The sequence below is a fragment of the Mustela nivalis genome, assembly GCF_964662115.1.
Source record: "Mustela nivalis genome assembly, chromosome: 20".
In the NCBI taxonomy this organism is placed as follows: Eukaryota; Metazoa; Chordata; class Mammalia; order Carnivora; family Mustelidae; genus Mustela; species Mustela nivalis.
The window spans coordinates 35,164,743-35,185,197 of NC_139039.1; the positions used below are offsets into that span (position 1 = coordinate 35,164,743).

At 42.5% G+C, this 20,455-nt stretch overlaps 2 protein-coding genes across 2 annotated transcripts in view; both read right to left on the reverse strand.

Annotated features, from left to right (window-relative positions):
- The window catches only part of LOC309855509 (ubiquitin carboxyl-terminal hydrolase 17-like protein 17), a gene marked incomplete at both ends in the record, with an annotated part of 50,683 nt that extends 49,178 nt beyond the window's left edge, over positions 1-1,505 (reverse strand). Inside the window, one exon of the mRNA XM_082715868.1 lies at positions 1,474-1,505. Within this exon, the coding sequence (XP_082571994.1) occupies positions 1,474-1,505 (32 nt within the window). The remainder of the gene's footprint in view (positions 1-1,473) is intronic.
- A 5,220-nt stretch (positions 1,506-6,725) lies between these two features.
- On the reverse strand, positions 6,726-10,250 carry LOC309855510 (beta-defensin 13-like; the record flags this gene model as incomplete). The annotated part of the gene is made up of 2 exons (XM_082715869.1): positions 6,726-6,868; positions 10,181-10,250. The coding sequence occupies 2 exons, from the start codon at positions 10,248-10,250 to the stop codon at positions 6,726-6,728; spliced, it is 213 nt and encodes a 70-aa protein (XP_082571995.1).
- Between the last annotated feature and the right edge of the window lie 10,205 nt (positions 10,251-20,455).

Here is a 20,455-nt window from a genome sequence, read left to right on the forward strand (position 1 = left end):
ACACACACTCTAACAGACATAGATACATTTGCACACACACATACACAGTTTGAAATGGATATTGTGAAAGCACCCAGAAGCATCCATTCAGTTCCCTACAAGACAGCGGTAAACACCTCCTGGATGACTTTCTGCTGTGTGGTCCACACCCACCTGAGGAAGTCCACACACCTGGCTTTGCAATCCACAGGGGAGGTCAGAAGAGGGAGTCCTGCATGGCGTTCTCCAATCAACAGGGGGCCACGCTGGTCAATAGAAGCTTTTCCTAGGCTCCCAATGAGACTTGACATTGTGCAGGTGCTCAGGCTGGCTGGTCTGCATTGCCATGCCTTGCAGCTGCAGCCCAGGCATTTCCTAGGGCCCTAAGGGGGACAATGAATAATCACAGAAGGTCCTGGGACCTAGGATACCCTCCCTGTGACTCTAATGTTAGTACTCCTGGACCCTGAGCTCTGAGCTAAGAGAGAATTTTGAGGTTGCTCAGGCAATCGGTAATATGTTTTCCAGGATTGTAGGATGGCAAGAGCCGTTCCAGGGCACCCAAGTGGCATTAGAAAGATTGTCCTAGGCGCCTGGGTGGCTCAGTGGGTTAAGCCGCTGCCTTCGGCTCAGGTCATGGTCTCAGGGTCCTGGGATCGAGTCCCACATCGGGCTCTCTGCTCAGCGGAGAGCCTCCTTCCCTCTCTCTCTCTCTGCCTGCCTCTCCATCTACTTGTGATTTCTCTCTGTCAAATAAATAAATAAAATCTTTAAAAAAAAAAAAAAAAAAAAAAAAAAAAAGAAAGATTGTCCTAGCTCTAGTGAGCCAAGGAGGCCTGCCTGCTTCTTCCAGCTGTACAGGATATGGGTCTGATATCTGCAGGGAACATGTATATGTTTCCAGGCTCGGCCAACCTGGGGACATTATCCACATGGCTTCCCTGCCAGCATGGGTGTGTATGTGCTCCAGGAAGTGGACATGAACATGTCAAGAGGAACATGAGAGGAGATCAAGCAGTGGAGCAGGAGAACTGTAGCCTCAGTGTGTGAGGGTCTTTCCTAACCATCAGAAATGGTCTCCAAAATCCAGACACCCCTCATGAATGGGACCTGTACTCAATGGTTTGTAACAACTACCTGTGAACAATCCATATAAGAAACATAACAATCAAAGTAATAATCAACAGCAATGTAATGACCAGAGGATGATCACAACAACTTGAATGCTATTAAAACTCTTAGGACTGTCACTATGACTACGACAAACCTAAGGAGGTGGGAGATTCAGGTACAGAGTCCTCAAATTCCTTGTCAAATGACAAGGTACCAGGACCATCTTCCTCAGTATCTCAGACTCTGAGCCCTAGGTTTTTACTGAGAAAACTACCCCATAGGCCAAAACAGGCAGCCTATGATCTAGAAAGCCGAGCCAATAAGGTCAGGCCATGCGTGAACTAAGGAACTTGCATACACTTCCCAGCAGTGGAGCCCTACGGCATGGACGTGGTCTGCGGGTAGCCAGCCATGCCGTACTCATCAGATTTCAGGTGTTGGCCAGCCCAGGTGCCATGCGAAGAAGGCAGGAGCCAGACCCACAACTGGCATCTACAAACCATGCCTGGGACTCCCACTAAACCCCAAGTATTTTCTTAGCCTTAGCATCCCCATTACCCTTCTGCCACCTCTTCCCTCAGACCCCTGGGGGCAAGGTAGCCAAATGTGCATGTGGAGGCTCTGGGCTGTTGGAGTGTGAGATTGTCAACGAGACCAGCAGGGGGTGACAAAGGCCAGCATGGGAGCCTTACACTGCTTTTGGGAGGACCAGGAGAGTGCTCAAGTTGTTGGAGTAGGTGGGCCATCACCATCCTGTGCCTTCCAGAGCAATACCAGCCTTGTTTTGGAACAAGGAGGGAACTTTATCTTCTTTTATGATGTTCAGTTAGCCAGCATGTAGTAGATCATAACTTTTTGTCATAGTGTTCAACAATTCATTATTTGTGTGTAACACCCAGTGCTCATCCTAACACGTGCCCTCCTTCATGCCCATCATCCATTACTCCATGCCTCCACCGCCCTCCCCTCTGAAAACCTCACTTTGTTTTCTGGAGTCCAGAATCTCTCATGGTTTGTCTCCGTCCCTGATTTCTTCCCAGCTTTTCTTCCCTTCCCGTGTGGTCCTCCGTGCTATTCCTAATGTTCCACATAGGCATGGAACCATATAATTGACTCTCTCTGCTTGACTTATTTCACTCAGCCTAATCCACTCCAATTCCATCCACATTGAAGCAAATGGTGGATAATCATCCTTTCTGATGGCTGAGTAATGAGGGGTCTTTAAACATTTCTAGGGACTGTCCATCTGTCTGCAATGTGTGGTACTCAGAAACACCAGCACCACCTTCAGCATTCTTCTCCCTCCCATTTTGACTTACTGCCACTAATAATATGACACTATTGTTACCCCTAGGTCTACTTACTGCATTTCAGCAAACCCTAAGGCTTTTGTTCCTCAAGACAAATGAATAAATATCCTGCTTCAAGTGTAATAATATTGCTTATGCCTCCTTGAATATACTTGGCCAGGAGTTTTAGAGACTGCTGTTCTCTTTAATACTTTCAGTCATTTCCTTGGTCAAATGTGGGGAGTCTGGTGCAGGCTGTGGTTGGGCATGTCTGGGCAGGATGGTTAAGACCATTAGTCCCTGTTTCTATCCTGAGTGGAGAAGGGCATGTTTGATTCTGGAGTCAGCTGGGATCTCAGGAGGAATCCATCTGAGGAGACGAGGGTTGAAAGGGAACCGAGAGGGAGAGCCAAGGGTGGAATAAAGCCATACAGACAGAGTCAAGCCCCAAAGATCAGCTGTATGGAGCCAGTTCACTTGGACTCAGTTACCCTTACCAGTAGGACCTTATCATCTCCCTCTTCCTGGGTCTGAGAGCCTTATTATGGCTCTATTGTGCCATTATCTGAGAGTCACTGACTCTTGGAAAACATAAGCAGAGGGGGTTTGGAGACAAAAAAAATTTGAGAAAAATGCCCCCCATTTCTGTTACTCAGATCCTGTTCAGCTCCAGTGACCTGGAAAGACTCTGACTGCACTCTATCTAAGTCTGTCTTTACCAGTCGTAGGATGTGGGGCACATTCAGGGGTCAGGACATTACGGTTCTCTCAAACTTTGACTTTCCCACGCAGCCCCTTCTCACTGTGTCGGCAGTGGGGATTTTGTCTTGTGTGTATGATTCTCTCAAGAGCTCAGATTCTCAAACTGACCAAGTCTTAAATAAATTTGTTTTGTTACCCAGGGAGACTTGGTTTGAAAAGAATAGAATGACAAAGGAAGATGACAGTGGTTCTCATGGGTGAAGTGTCCATACAGACAGGTGGAAAATGGATTCATTTCAGTCCGCAGCTCACCAGGACCAGTGGGATGGCTCTGTTTGTATAAAGAGGATATTTCAATACCTCCTGAGGGTATCTAGGGACAGAGGTATCCCATGAGACCAGAATGGTCTTCAAGGGAGGACAGAGAGTCCTTGTTATTTTTGGAGGCTCCTAGAAGTGGGCAGTTTTGAGTGGAAAGAATCGTCAAATGGGAACATAAGCTACCTACATATTGATAATAGAATGGAACAACAATCTTTCTGTTCAGTTAAAGTGATTTAGACTAGGAACAAAGTATTTTGTCTATGAACTTGTTCCAGACTCCACTAACTGCAGTTATACTCAGTCATCTTGTTTTGAGCTCCCATAGGCCTCCCATCAGGCTGTGGAACCTGCCACATTGTATGTTAGCTGGCTGGACATATATCTGTCTTCCTGCTAGAGTCTGAGCTTCTAGAGCACCTGGATGACTCAGTGGGTTTAGCATCTGCCTTCAGCTCAGGTCATGATCCCGGGGTCCTGGGATGGAGCCCCCTGTGAGGCTCACTGCTCGTCAGGGAGTCTGCTTTTCCTTTCCTCTCTCTCGCTCCTCCCAACTCATACATGCTCTCTCTCCTGCTCTCTCTCTTAAATCAATCAATCAGTCTTTAAAATCTGCGCTTCTGCTCCCTGAGTTGAGCAAGAAGATGAGCCATTTGTTCCTCTCAGTATCTTCTTTTCAAAAAGTACAGGGCAGTGAAATACCACAGAGCCTAAAGGCAGGACTTCAGGACTTGAGTTCTGAAGCTCCAACCTGTCTTCTAACTGGAGCTTTGGGACATAGGACCTGGTCACATATGAATCTCAGATGCTCTGGTCAATGATCTGTAGCTTCCAAACAGCACTATGGAGGAGATTTGGTTGGAAAAGTGGTTTTAAAAACTCAGATTCTTAATGAAGTGTTCCCAATATGAAAGTGTTAGAGTAGGAGACAGACTGCTGACTTTCAAAAATATTCTTGGTGACTAGAATCAATTTGGTTCTGGAAACATTGACTTTTATTATTTTTTAAAGATTTTATTTATTTGAGAGAGAGAGCATATGAGTGGAGTAAGGGGCAGAGGGAGAAGCAGACTCCCCGCTGAGCAGGAGTCCGATGCAGAGCTTCCTCCCAGGACCCTGGGATCATGACCTGAGCTGAAGGCAGATGCTTAACCAACTGAGTCACCCAGGTGACCTGACTTAAATTATTTTTAAGCCCATTTCTAATTTTAATGTTCTAAAAACATCTGTAAATCTGAGTGTGACACTTCTGCTTCGTTTTTAGGGTTGAACAACACACATGGTGTGTGTATGTGTGTGGATGTGAAATTTGGAACAAAGCCCAACCCCAATTCCAGGTAAATGGGAACAATGTTAGTGAGGAGAAAGAAGGGAAGAAAAGTTATAGCACAATTTTCACGTACTAGTGAGTAGTCTATGTGGATTTATGCAATGAGGGAATTGTGTGATTTGTGAGGGAGAGTAAGGCTGAGCAAACCATTATTAACTTGAGTGTCTAAGTAAAAGGGAGAAATATCTACTAAGATCTGGAATAGTAAATGAAGGTCAGTTTTGGAAAGAAAGGAATAAATTACAGTAAACACAAGTCACTTTTAGGTGTCTATCAGAAGTCCAGTTAGGAAGACCAATGCCTTATAAAACTTTAGCAAGAAGTTAAAGTTGGAAATACAGTGTAGGATTTTTATCAGACAGGGCCCACGTAGGTCAACAGAAATTATACTGGGTATTTAGAAAGAAGGCATGGTGATCAAGACATGCCAAGAGGTCACTGGTCTCCTTGTAAAGAGAAATTCCAGCAGCAAAAAGGTGGCAAAGGATGATGTTTCTGTAAGTTGAGAAGAAAAGAGATACATTATACATACTCCAGTTCATTTGGCCAAAAAAGAAGGAAAGAATAAAGGGAGGAAAAACGGGAAGAGACCTAATTACATTTAGATTCTCAAAGGCAGTTATTTTATCTGAGACTGTGGGTAAGAAACTTCTTGGGAAAGCCTAGGACCTGAGACCCTTGCAATAGCTAGCATCATCTGCTTGCTTCACTCTTATATGGTTTTCAGAATAAAAAATTTGGCCCATTAACCATAAAGATAAATAATAGCACCAGAACACTTTTTTGAAACACATTTTTATTTCTTATTGTACAGGCTTTTACAAATTGTCTTATCCTAGGAAATTGTGTTTTATTTTGTTCTCTCTTATTTACACCTCTACAGGAAGTGGGCTTAATTGAATAGGTAATGAAATTCTCCAGAGCAGACCAAAGGGACTGTGTTTCTTCTGTTCTGGAAGGGTGTGCTGTAAATCGAAGATGAAAATGGCCTGTGAAATATATCTTGCTCTACCTCAAAACTGGGCCTCTGAATTTTGGCAAGTCAGGGCAGAGGCAAACCTATGTGTCCTTACCTGAAAAGCAAGGATTGCAAGGTCACAGGAGGGATTTTGGAAAGTATGTAATTTTCCTGCAGCTGGTTTCCACTTCTTTCTCCACCCAACTGTTTACTGGAGCTGCTAAGAAGTGTTCCATCTTCAGACTTCAGCCCTTGGCCAGCACACCATTCTGTGGACATGCTAACAACATAAGACCCAAAAACCAGAAGTCTGAACATGGTTGCGACTAAGCCAGCAACAGTGAGATCTTCTTGGGCCTATATCTCCTTCTCTGTAATGAAGGTGTGGAGTTAAACTTATCTCTAGGGACCTTGTGCTTGGAAAGTCCATGAATGACACATTCTCATTGCAAGTGGCCAGAATGAAGATGCTCTCAATCTTGGGCCACCTTAAACTTTGACGCGGGCCAGCTTCATTGTGACACTTGATGTCCGGGATTGGACAAGGATTGGGGGTCATTCTAATTGTCTGTGAAGGAGCTGGAGAAGTCCATGCTGACAGTATGGCTAAGGCAGTGATGATTCGTGTCCAGCATATGGGCCATTTACTATGTGGTTGACTATCCTCTTACTTCAGACACCAGAGTCTGAACAGCAGAAAGGCCCAGGGTCACACTTCTGTCTGAAGCCAGGACTTTAGAACTTCTTTCAAGCACAGTCCCACCTTTCCATTGTACCTGTTTAATCTGTTCACTTGCTCACTCACTATGCCAGCAAGTGGGGATAGCCAAGGTAAACCCCACACAGTTTGTTTCCTTGGGGATCTCCTGGATTAGAGAAGACATTTCTCTTTAGCGTCAGAAGCTGGACTGACAGCTTCATTCAAATAATGTCAAGTTTGAAGGTCAAGAGAGAAAATCCAGACGGGTTTGCTGCATGGAGCTCACAGCCAGAGGATCTTTGCCTCTTACTTTTTGTAGCTGCTGCTTGGCTTTTACTTGTTTCCCTTTTTTTTGCAGCAAAGTGGTGTCAGTTCAGCTCGACAGCCCCCAATCTTAACTTCGAAGGAGAGGCACTCGACTTCACAGCGCCCATTCATTTTCTTACACTGTACCTGTCTGTATATTCCTCCGTGGGCTAAGTGAAGAAAGCAGGGCTTCAGTTACCCAGTCACTGGTGACCAGAAAGCGACACAACATCACCCAGGCCAAACTCACAGCTCCTCATTACCAAATCTCCTGCAGACACAGAGTACACACCTAGAGATCAGAAAAAGCACATGCCACCTGAATAGTGGTGTGGGAGCTCAGATTCTCTGCTCCCACCAGATTCTCTGATGCAGTGTTCTTACTTGGTATTCAATTTCTTCTACCACAGTCATTTCTAGAATATATAGAAGTAGAGAACTTTTTCTTGGGATGGAGGAAGTGTACTTTTTAATTCCAATAAACAGTCCTTTCCAATTTGTGATTTTTTTCACATCTCCAAATTAATAGTCTCAGATATATAACAAAAGGTAAAGACAATACTATTGACACGGTAGGCAGGTCAATGATAGCCTACATGGACTGCGGTGTGGTTGTTGAGTTTCACAAATTTAAGTGTGAAGATAAAAGAAATGTGGTACTGGTCCACTTTGTAAACATATCAATGGGATAGGCAACAGGTTTTCCTTCAGAACAAGGACTAAGCTGAAAAGATCAAAAATTTTTTTAGAAGAATGATTGAAAAAAAGTTTTTGGCAATATGTGTTCTCGGGACAAATAATAGAAAAAAAAGGAATCAGTTCTCAAAAGGAAGTGATTACTCTCAAAAGGAAATTATTCTCGGAAAGTACAGCTTTGGGGTGGGGGAGAAGAATACATATGATTGTCATATATCTGAGAAACTGCTGTGCTGAAGAGACACTGTTCATGCCCCAGTTAGGACTCAGACCAATGGAAAGGAATCACATAACTTTAGATTTCTGCTCAAATTAAGGGGAATTTTTTAATAGCCCAAAGTTGAACTTGGGTCACTGAATAGGTCACTGAGCTTCATCAGGCAACTGGGCAATCAATTGATGTGTAATACCTATAAAGTGTTTAAATATTGGGGCAGATACCAAGAATGGGAGTGATGATAAAAAACAATGACAAGCAAACAAAAGTAACAGCAAACTTTCTCAGGATGTGCCTGGCTTTGTTTAAGCAGTACATAAGCAGAGGGATTGTTAAAATTTCCCCAATCAGTAATTTTCTTTTCAGATAATGGATAACACATGGAGACTCAGGAAAATGTATCACTCCCTGGTCCTGTGTCTCTGCACGGCCCCATGGATAAGTTTGGATGAATGGAACAGGAATGGAATGATATAGCTACTTCTATGCAATCTTTTTAATCGTGCCCTTTAATTACTTTTCAGCCCTTTCTTTTAGAGCATCTTTAGAATCAGATAAAACAGTCACATGTTTAGGATGCAAAGTTAACCTTCCTCCCTAGTCTCAACATGACTTGATGGAGAAGGACATTCTTTCTACCCACAATAGTCAACTTACTTGTCTTTGGACTTTTCCTTAAGAGAAAAATAAATTGTGTTTTTTTTCATTGACTCTCTTTTTAAGTGTCTTTGTTAAAATAAGTTTGACTTTACTCTAATTAATGCAACAAGTGTCTTCATCTTTCAAACGATTTTATTATTATTACCATTTATAGAAAGGAAATTGAAGCACAAGAGTTGACAGAACTTAAAAGGATGGCAACTGAGATCCAACCTCACATGTTTTGGCATAATAGTCAGTGTTCATTACCTCTTGTATTGATCATTAAACTCACTTCCAGCTCTGAGATTTTCTGTGGTTATTGTGATCATGGTGGTCCTAATCTGAGCCCACACTGTGCTTATTATTAGGACTCAAATGTGCCTGAGTGAGTTTGGGAACAGGAGTCCTTAGCAAATCAGAGACCTGATGAATGGGGATGGAGAAGACGGCTTAAAATGTGTTTCTCCACTGGAATCCATTGTCTGACCTCTGAGAAAAGAGACTGGGGCAGAAGCTAAGAAACTGATTTGATAAATGAGCCTTTGAAACACAAGGACTTTTGTTTGTGTCTGCTTTCAAAAGTGCAATATGAATGCCACCTCTCAGAAAGCCCCGCCTGATCCCACAGTTGGAACCAAGCTTCGATCTCCATGGCTTCTCTTTATACTCTGCATCTTTTATGGTGTTTATGGGAACTGTTCTGTGCATCTTCCCATCTCTTCCATTCACTTATATACACATTTGAAATGTATCAAATGCATATTTACTATTCTGGGCAACCTATTTTTTTTAACCAATACAGAAATAATAAAATCATAAACTTCAAGCAAATTAAGGGTAAAGACCATGCTCTGATTATATTTTTGACCTTCCACTTTACCTACTTTTGCTATCATGCCCAAACAATTTCTCATTAAGTGGTAGGAACACACTTCATATCTATTGGCTTGGTAGGCCTACTGAAGCCTGATTGTATAGAAATAAGTGTAGAAATTCAGGAACCATGAAGAAGTAAAGTGCTTCATGATACATGGGGAACCCCCATTAGAAACAGCTTCATAACAGAAAGAATGAAGCATAGTTGAGAAGGGATGAATATAAAAGTTTCTTAGGGGGACACCTGGATGTTTCCATTGGTTGGATATCTGACTCTAGATTTTGGTTTAGGTCATGATCTCAGGTTCACAGGATGAAGCCCCACATTGGGCTCTGTGCTCTTTGGGGAGTCTGCTTAAGATTCTCTTTCTCTCTCCTTCTGCCCCTCCCCCAGCTCTTTCTCTCTAAAATAAATAAATAAATCTTTTTAAAAATTTTCTTAGGGATAAAGTGTTGGCTGTACTGAGCAAAAAGAGAACATTTCAAAGCCCTCAAAGATCGAAAAGCAAACTAACTAAGTCCCTAGTTGTTTAAATGATAAAATTTTCCGTAAGTATGGGAGAACTAGAAAGAAATTCTGAATAATCAAAGATTAGGAGATTTGGACCAACTAGTAAGACATACCAAAATAGACCAAGAACCTCTTATCATGAGTTTAGTCTCATTCAGGCTACAAAAGCTATAATTCTCTAAATTAACAAGTGTGTTTGGAATTTGCCTCTGAAACATTCTCTCATTTTGAGCAATCACTTTGGCATATGCTGAAGCTGTGTTGAAGAATACAGAAGGAAAGAGATCTGAATGCAAAGAGAAGTCTAAACCCTAGGTAGAACATTTAGGGAAATTAACCAGATACTCTTCTGGGTGGAGCTACTCTGGCTCCGTGTGGTCCCATTGTTTTGGGTCTCAGCTCCAGAAAAGATTTCCAGTAACTGCCCCGTCCTGGGACCATTTTAGAACACAGGGATGAGTCATGCACTTTTCTAAAACCTGAGATTTCTTCTCAAAAGACAAATTGTCATCCTTACATCTATTAGGATTTCCCTCTTACCTGAGAAAATGTGAACAAGGAGAATGAGAGCAGCAGAAATTAAGGAAAAGATTCTCATGGCTCCAGACATCAGTGGAGAAAGGGTACAGTTGCTGGAATCTAGCACTCTTATAAAGGGAAGTTGATTAAAACAAGTTCTATGGCTCTGAAAGGGCTGGAAGTCAACTTGGGGTTTAGTGTTCATTAAGAAGAAACTATTATTCATCCTCCACTGAGTAATGTGTGGGTTGCTGGATCAGATATTATCCCAATGATGTTTACGGGGGAGTAGGGCAGACAGCTTGTTCTCCTGATTGTATTCCTCGATTCTATGTCTCTGCCTCCATGTCTGTTTTTCTCTGAAGCCCCATTTTGGGTACCTCCACTTCCAGAAGGTCTATAACTCCCATTCCTCTTCTTCTCTAAGATGATATGTGCAAGCTGGTCTCTTCTAAGACTCACTTGGCAGTTGTTAATGGGTGCCTGGTATAATGGCTTTTCAAAAATTAGAGTATATGAACATTTTTTACCTGTCCAATGTGACTGCAAACAAGCTCCACAGAAGAAAATGACTCTCCTTCTTCCTTTTCCTTCCATTGATTACTTGTGATACTGCTTTGCAGTAGTAGATGTTCAAAATACACGGGTTCTTTGACTTATTAATTGATAATTGCCTAGTTAGAGGAACTTAGGAAACAATTGATATGGAAATTGTTATTAAATGCTCAAAGTTTTTATATTTGAAGGATATTAATATTAAGGATAATGGCATTATGACTAAAAGTGACCATATCTCATATGTTACGGGAATAGCTTTCATTCAAATATGGGTTGGGGAACTGTTTATGTTTATTTATGTTACTAAGAAATTTGAATTTTATTCTAAAATCAAAGTGAAGCTATTGAAGGATTTTAAGTAGGGGGTTATTTGAAAGATTAAAACTCAAACAAGGAGTTCCATTTCAAATAAAGCAAAGCAAAGTGAGCTCCTAACAGGTGGACCCTCCCACTGGTAACGAGTAAAACTTTGGGGGAAGAAATTACCTGAAGAATATGAAAGCTGAAACAAATAAGAGAATATTTTATTTTTCAAAGATTTTATTTATTTATTTAACAGAGATCACAAGTAGGCAGAGAGGTGGGCAGAGAAAGAGGGGGAAGCAGGCTCCCAGGTGAGCAGAGAGCCCGATGTAGGGCTTGGTCCCAGGACCCTGAGATCATGACCTGAGCTGAAAGCAGAGGCTTAACCCACTGAGCCACCCAGGCGCCCCACAAGAATATTTTAGAAAAAAGTCAAAATGGAAAAATAAAACAGCACAGAGTATGTTCTCTCTGGTTGCAATGTGGCATGGAAACCTTAACTCAAAACAAACAAACAAAAATAGCTATCCTCTTTCTAAACTAAGAACATAAGGTCAGAGCCAAGGGAGACTGCACCTGTTGAAAATGAAGACCCAGAGAAGGGAGCTTAGGTTCTATGTGTAAACTCTGCCCATGACTTTAGCTAACCCTTGAGCCATGCTTGAACCTAGTTAAGGTAAAACAAAATGACAAACACACAAACACCACTGAGATTTGAACTGCTACACTACAGACAAGGTAATATTTGCAAATTGAGTTTAATAAAGTCGCTTTCCTGTTAGAACAAAAACATCAGGGCACCTGGGTGGCTCAGTCAGTTAAACATCTGCCTTCAGCTCAGGTCATGATCCTGAGGCCTTCGGATCAAGTCTCACATGGGGCTCCCTGCTCAGCAGGGAGTCTGCTTCTCTGACTCCCTCTGCTCCTTCCCTCTGCTTGTTCTCTCTCTCCCTCTCTCTCTCTTTCAAACAAATAAATAAATCTCTCTTTTTCAAAATTTTATTTATTTATTTGCCAGAGAGAGAGAGAGAGAGAGCACAGGCAGACAGAGTGGCAGAGGGATAAGCAGGCCCCCTGTGGAGCAAGGAGCCTGATGCGGGACTTGATCCCAGGATACTGGGATCATGACCTGAGCCGAAGGCAGCTGCTTAACTAACTGAGCCACCCAGGCGTCCCTAAATAAAATCTCTTTTTAAAAAATCTTTAAAAAATTTTTTTTAAAAAAGAGAGATTTTATTTATTTATTTGACAGAGAGAAACACAGAGAGAAAGGGAACACAGCAGAGAGAGTGGGAGAGGGAGAAGCAGGCTTCCCGCTGAGCAGGGAGCCCAATGCGGGGCTCCATCCCAGGACCCTGGGATCATGACCTGAGCCAAAGGCAGATGCTTAATGACTGAGCCACCCAGACACCCCTAAAATCTTTTTTAAAAAAACAACTTTTACAACATCAACATTCTTCTGAGGATGCAGCAACATCACATTTCCTCTTCAACATTCAGAGTGGCCAGGACATCAATGATGTTGAAGTAATCAGACAAGGACTTTAATATACCTATTTCAATCAATTTTAAACATGAAAGATCTCATTAAAGAACAGAAAATATAAAGATACTTTGATACTAGAAAATACAATATCTGAAAAAAATTAACTGAATAGATTTGATAACATAGACAATGTGACAGGATCATGAGTCACTGAATCACTAAAAATTATGAGATCTGTAGAGAGAAAAAAGATTGAGAAATACAGGCCTTTGAGGGCCCGATGGATAATATCAAATACAGGTAATTGAAGTCTCAGAATAAGGAGAGAAACATAATGGGGTAAAAGTAGTTCAAGGAAATAAAGGCTGAAAACTCCTAAATTTGGTGAAAGACAAATTGACCAAACCAGGAAGTCTGCAAATTGCAAAGGATATAAATACCATGCTTAGGCACATTATGGTCAAACTTCTGAAACCCAGAAAAGGGAAAAAATCGTGAAAGCATCCAGAGAAGAATAACAGGGAAACAATGATTGAGTTATCATTGGCTTCTGCTCAGAAACAAAAGAGGTCAGGAGACTGTTGATGCATCTTGCAGCGCAGAAGGAAAACAGGCACAACGCTGTGGGCTCCAAACTCCATCTGCAGGAAAAAGTCCTTTATAAAAGAGTAACAGGTGATTGGCATTAAGGAGGGCAGGTGTGGTGACGCGTACTGGGTGTTAATATGCAACTAATGAATCGGTGAACACTCCATCAAAAACCAATGATGTACTAGTACATATAGGCTGGTTGAACATAATAAAAGAAGAAAAAGGGAAGATAGACTAAACATTTTTTCAGGGCAAAGAAAATGAAAAGAATTTTTTCTCTAGCAGAGATTCCCTATAGGAATACTGTAAAAGGAAATTCTGTAAAAAACAAAAACAAAGGGAAATGCTGAAAGAAAATTTGATTTTCAAGAAGAATGAAACACATCAGAAATGATAAATACCAGAGTGAGTATTTAAAAAGGACCTTGTGGGGTGCCTGGGTGGCTCAGTGGTTTGGGCTGCTGCCTTTGGCTCGGGTCATGATCTCAGGGTCCTGGGATCGAGCCCCGCATCGGGCTCCCTGCTCCGCAGGAAGCCTGCTTCCCTCTCTCTCTCTCTCTCTGCCTGCCTCTCTGCCTACTTGTGATCTCCGTCTTTCAAATAAATAAATAAAATCTTTTAAAAAAAATAAAATAAAAATAAAAAGGACCTTGTCTTTTAATGTATTTGAAATGTATGTGATGTCTTTTTTTTTTTTTAAAGATTTTATTATTTGTTTGACACAAAGAGATCACAAGTAAGCAGAGAGAGAGAGAGAGAGAGAGAGGGGAGGAAGCAGGCTCCCTCCTGAGCAGAGAGCCTGATGCAGGACTCAATCCCAGGACCCTGAGATCATGACCTGAGCTGAAGGCAGCGGCTTAACCCACTGAGCCATCCAGGCGCCCCGTATGTGATGTCTTAATGCAAAAACTGTAACATTGCCTTGTGGGTAATAATGTATGTGGTTGTGATACATACAGAAAATACAGTAAAAAGGACTATTATGAGAATGGGGAGAAATACATCTACCTATACAATTATAAGGCTTCCAAACTTTAAATAAGGTAGATTAATATCAACTCTAATTAGATAAAAAAAAGTTAAGGATGTCTATTGATATCCCCATTAAAGGCACTAATCATAATAAACACATTACAATGGTAGTTTTGACACAAATATCCCAATAATCTGAAGAAGACAAGAGATAGAGAACAAAGGAAAAACTCAGGGAGAACAAACACACCAGAAATAGTGAATTGATAGACCAACATCTAACTAATCTATCATTATTTATGTAAAAATATCAAGGGACTGAACATTCTCCTTAAAAGGTAGAGATAATCAGATAAATTAAGCAGGAAGACAAAAACATGTGTTATCTATAAAGGAACTAACTCTGCAAGCATTTTTTTTTCTTTTGAAGTAATTATAGACTCATAATAAGTTGCAACAATGGAACAGAGAGGTCTTGTGAACCCATTACCTAGCCTACTCCAAGGGGAACATTGCCCATTATTGTGAATTGTCAAAGCTAGGAAATAAATTGGCCGAGTAAAATCAGACCACAGATTATAAGGAAAGCACTGTAAATATAAAGAAGCACAGAAAGATTGAAAGTAAATGAATGGAAAAACATAAACTATGAAAATATCAAAAGTAAGGAGGCTGGAGTAGCAATATTCATTGCAGATAAAAAAAGTATATTATCAAATAGAAAGTGGGATGTTGGGTAACATGTTTACACATTAACTGATTGAATTAAAGGACAAAACAGGTCTATACTCAAAGTACAAGATTTTTTTTAAAAAAGTTTTATTTTATTTTTTTGACAGAGAGAGAGATCACAAGTAGGCAGTAGGCAGGCAGAGAGAGAGGAGGAAGCAGGCTTCCCGCTGAGCAGAGAGCCCGATGCGGGGCTCGATCCCAGAACCCTGGGATCATGACCTGAGCCGAAGGCAGAGGCTTAACCCACTGAGCCACCCAGGCGCCCCCTCAAAGTAGAAGATTTTGATTTCACTCTTCTCAGCAAAGGGTAGAACCAAAAGTAGTAAACACGTTTGACTTACTTAAACACGTTGACTGACTTGATATTTACAGTCAACATAGCATAAAGCAACAGCAAAATACACATACACATTTTTCCAGTACATACAATACATTCATCCAAATGGATCACACGCTAGGCCATAAAACATTTATATTTTTGTGGAATTTTTGATTTCTCCCTTCAGTGTTTCAGGTCTCTCTTTTCATGTATTTTGTGGTTCTGGTGAGGTTTATACACACTTAACACGGTCACGTCTCCTTGAGGGGTTGATGCGCCCATCACTGTACAATGTTCTCTTGTCTCTAGCTCTGTGTTCTCTCATTCTGCTTTTGACCTCTTCATTTCCTGGAATCTAAAGTGTGTCTCTGGCACACAGCATATAGTTGGAGCTTTTTTAAAAAAGAACTCCAGTCTGCGAGGCTCTCATGGGAGTGTTAAATCCATTTGTGCTTAATGCCATAATTGATGAGGTAGGATTTACATCTGCCATTTGCTATTTGTTTTCTTATTTATTTATCTAGAAAGACAGAGTTTGGGGTGGGGAGAGAGGCAGAGAGGGAGAGAGAGAATCCCAAGCAAGCTCCACATCAAGCGTGGAGCCCGATGTGGGGCTCGATCTCATGACCCTGAGATCATGACCGGAGCTGAAATCAAGAGTCAGATGCTGAACCGTCTAAACCACCTAGCTGCCCCCCTGCTGTTTGTTTTCTAAATGTTATTTCTTTCCCTCCCACTCCTGCCTTACTGTCTTCTTTTGTGTTAAATAGATGTTTTTTTGAGGAACCATTTGAATTCCTTTGTCATTTATGGTGCTATGTATGTTTGAGTTCTATTATAAATGACTTGGGGGGTTGCAGTCCGTTTTAAACAATCTAGTTTGGATTAATACTAACTCCATTCCAATGGTGAACAAAACGTCACACCGTATAGCTTGGTTTTTCTCCTCTTTCTTTTCTGCTGTTAGGAAGAAGTTAGAGTTTTGAAGTACAAGAGACATTCTGGCTGGCCTTGAAGGAGAAAGCTGCCGGTTTATGGAAAGAGCCACAGGGCAGGGAATGCAGGGCAGCCCTGGACAGCCCCCAGCTCCCAGCCTGCAGGGACACAGCTGCCCACCACAGGCCTACAATGGCAAGTGACAGAACTTTTCTGACAGCCCTGGGGGGGGGTGTGGGGGGGTTGGAACAAGGGGATCTCTTGCCTCAGATTAGATCAAAGTCCCCGATGACCCCATGCCGCTAGTCCCAGGGTAGGGGAAACCCTGAGTTGGGGTCCAGCTCCACCATGCCTAGACTTGGGACCGACAGAAGTGTGAGAGAATGTATGGCGTTTTAAGCAGTTAATTTTGTGGTACTTTGTGACACAGTGACAGAAACAAGTGCAAGAGTATTCCAAGGTAGAGCTCCCTTTGGGGAACACAGTGGTATGTTCTTTTGAGACTCCTGTGTGGTCCACAGCATTGCACAATTTCCTAAATGGTTGATGTTCTTTCCGGACCGTCTTAGAACTCTCCCTCTGCCTCTCACCTCCCAGGGCTGTATCCTAAAACCACTTACGGCTGAGTCCCTTTGTTTCAGCAGGCCACAGTATTTGGAAATTTTCCCTGTAGGATGGTTTCAGCCCAGTGACCTTGTGTAGCATTCTCTTGGTCTGTGGGAGTCATGCCTCTTTTGCTCTGCCTAATACGGTAAGCAGAGCCACTCCGAGGCTGGCCTTTCCGTCCTGCCACTGTGAAAGGCTGCAACCACAAGCTCTTCGCCGCCATATATTTTCAGGTGTGAGCACCACAGGGCAGTGTGTTTGGTTTCCCAAGTACCTCTTGAAATGAAGCCCATTTCATAAGGATTGATGTGAAAGGGTTATTTTCCTCACCTGTCCCCCTTGAGAGCCAGGGTCAGGTCCCAATCACAGCACACCAAGCCGTTCTCCAAAGAAATCTGTCCCCTGCCTTCTCTTGCTTTCTCTTATTTTCTCAAGGCACAGGAACAAGACTAAGTGTTTCAGAGCACATCCTGTGGTCAAACGTCTTTGCTGTTCCTGCCTCTGGGGTCCAGTACTTCAGTGGGGAATGTGGGAGAAAATGATACTCAAGGTTTTGTCCTCTGCCATTTGGTACTTCAGCCCAAATGGATCGGTCTTGCTCTACAGGTTCTGCCGTTCCCTTTCAGTTATGGGGAGGGAGTTCTGAAACAGAACCGCAGATGAAGAAGGGATAATACACAGTTAACATAGTCAGACCAGAGCCACAGTTTCAAAATGATGGAGGACAAGTCATGCTACACAGGAGCAGTTATGTAGACTAGAGCGGAGATACTTCAGGGAAAAACCAGCCGTATCAGTCTCCTTTCCTTCTGACCATTTCCCTCTGACCCTTCCACCATGTAGAAGAGTTTCCCTTCAGAACACCCAGTGGACTGATATCAGAGATCTCCATGAGTTACTGTGGAAATAAACAAACCGTTCATCTGAAGAGACCATGGGCAGCCACTTGCACCCTGAAAGTGCTGAATTAATAAGAAATTTGTATGAGTTTAGACTTTATTATTTTATAGGGAGGATTGAGGGTCTCGGGAAGAAGGGGTGTGGATGAAAATTTCCTAAAAAGAAGCCAACTGAAGAAGAGAGGAGAGAGCAAGAGAATGAGAGGAAGGGTAATTCGTGAGTCGGCGATCATCTATGGGATTCTGTACAAGGTTATGAGGAAGGGAATATCAGGGTGTAGCCACTGGTCCACCTCTCTGCATGACTCTGAGACATGCACTTGAATCCTTCCATAAAGGAGACATCAGTTGGATTCCAGGGTGTTTTCAATTTGGGAAATCACAGAATGGGGTGTTTGGAATGAGCAGTAAGTATTTGGTCTCATGGTCCTCTGTAAACCCTCAACAGCACTCTCACTGTGGAGAACTGAGCAGGAGTACCGCCCCCCGCAGGTGATAACTGCAGATTCTTTTGTTGTTCCACTGCCCACTTCTCTGAGTTAATCCCTGTGAAAATGAGGGAAACACTCTCCGGTTGGCAAAGGGGATGACTCAGATCCCTTTTGGAGGATAACTGATCCCATCTAAATCAGTCTGACAGTAGAGCCGATGGAGAAGCCCAATCAGTCAGGCTCCAGGCATGAAAACAGCTCCCACACAGGGTGGTTTGATAGAGATGATTTAACATGGAGAGGACGTGATAAAGTGTTGGAAGAGCTGGGCATGCAAAGGGGAGCAATGGGGCAGCCCCAGGGTTAGCCCTAGCTGGAAGCCCCCACTGCCCAGTGGCTGGGGGGAAAGCGGGAGACCATGGTGTGACCCAGAAGCTAGGACTGGCCACAGGGGCTGTGTCTGCAGCAGCAGGACAGAGGGAGAAGCCAGGACCCAGAAGCAGGGACTTTGTTATTGGAGATGGAGCTACTGCCGGAGCAGAGGGTAGGGGAGAGAACCTGGGGCTCTACCTTCCTCCCATCTATCCTCCCACCACGCGCTGACATTGATAGAAGCCAGCTGGCCGCCACCAGGCGCGGAGAATGTAGTTTGCAGAGAGTAGTGCCAGTGACACAGAGCAGAGCAGGGAAGGACAGGGAGTGTGTCTGAGCGTGAAACAAGAAATGGTACAACGCTAACTCAGATGTGAAGCTAAATAACGCCAACCTGCCATGTGAAAACTGAGTGATCAGATTTGAGGAGCTGCTCATAGGATGAATAATGTTGACCTTTATTGTGTGAAGCTACAAATTTTATTTCATAAGGTAGAAGTTATACAGTCAACCATGTTGAGCATTTTAAATTAATCTCTGACATTTTCACTTACTGGCAAGAAGAGAAGTACAAAGTTGGTGCCATGGACATTAACTGAGTAGGTACAAGTTGCTTAAAAAATACACCATAAGTACTAGAATCAATGACTGACAGTGTGTTGGATAGTATATGGATAATTTCTTGTATGCTATAGAACTGTAATTCTATTAACACAGATGCAGATCCCATTTCTGTTTATCTTTTTGGTTAAAATTATTACATATAGATGGAAACAAAAGAACACGATAGGGGTGATCACACCTTTTCTTGGCTCGCAGGCTATGACCTTGAAGAAATGAAAGTTTCTCTGACTCTCAAATACAAATGGAAATAATATTCTTCAAATACAAATGGAGATAGTAAAATCATAAGGTGACCTTGAGCCATATGAAGGAAGTGTAGGGGAAAGATTTGAAAGCCATAAGGGAGTCTACCATTACCTAGTTGTCGTAACTGATTAGGCTACTAGCTACACACTCAGATCTTGATTTTTTAAGGATTATCTTAAAATACAAGCAAAGAAACAAAACAAAGGGAGAGAGACATGAGAATGATTCTGAGGCTCACTCACAGTGTGATGTGGGTAAGGCTCACAACTTCTCTTGTCTTCCCTTGAATACCAAGTCCCCCTTGGAAGGCCAGAAGAGTGCTGACCTGCTTCAGTTGATCTTCGGTCGGCAACAGAAGAAGTTCATCCTGCATTGTCCAATAACCTTCTCGTCCTCGGTACACATCCTCCTGCATGTTCCCCGGCCCAGCCAGCACCGCTCACAAGGAGCAAACTCACCTAGGCTGACAAAGGACAGCTGAGACATCTTTCCAGGGACTCCCCAGAGGTGGGGAGGAAGTCAGAAGCCATCAAAAAAAGGTGAGGGTTTGTATGACTTTAAAGAGTATTTCTAAAGAACCAGCCCTGATTTTTCAAAGAGCTCTGCTTTATTTGGGTTGGAGGGGGGCAAGAGTTAACGTTGAAGCAAGAGATAGGCACCATCTCTGTTCTCCATGCCTTGCATGGGTCAAAAGTACTGTAGAACAATAAAAATACATTCCTGATACTTCTGCGAAGATTACAGGTTGAAGGTGGAAAGGCCACCTTGTGGTTTAGAAAGGTCCTCAAAGGTAGAGGTAAAGTTAGATAAAGTTAGAGGTAAAATCAGTGCTGGTTTGAGTCTGGTAATGGTGGTATGTCCTCAGTAAACTGCCTGGTCTTAACTTTCTCATTTGTCATATCAACATTCTAGAAACACTTGTCTACACTGTAAATTTCTCTAGTGGTCAAATGAAGTAGTTTATGTGAGAACATTCTGCCAAACACTATGTCTTCCATTAGCTACTTTTGTTGTTGTTAACTTTAAACAGAAGGTTTTTTATAGGACTGACCACAAAAAATTTTCCAGGATAAATTTCATGGACCAGGTAGGTAGGGCCTTTGCCAGCCAAGAATCTATTTGCTGATCTGGTTCTCCAGGGGCAACATTTGTGTTGTGACCCCTTATTCTCTTTCTGATTAACCACCCTCTTCTCAAGAGTCTCAGAACTACGTGGAAGCT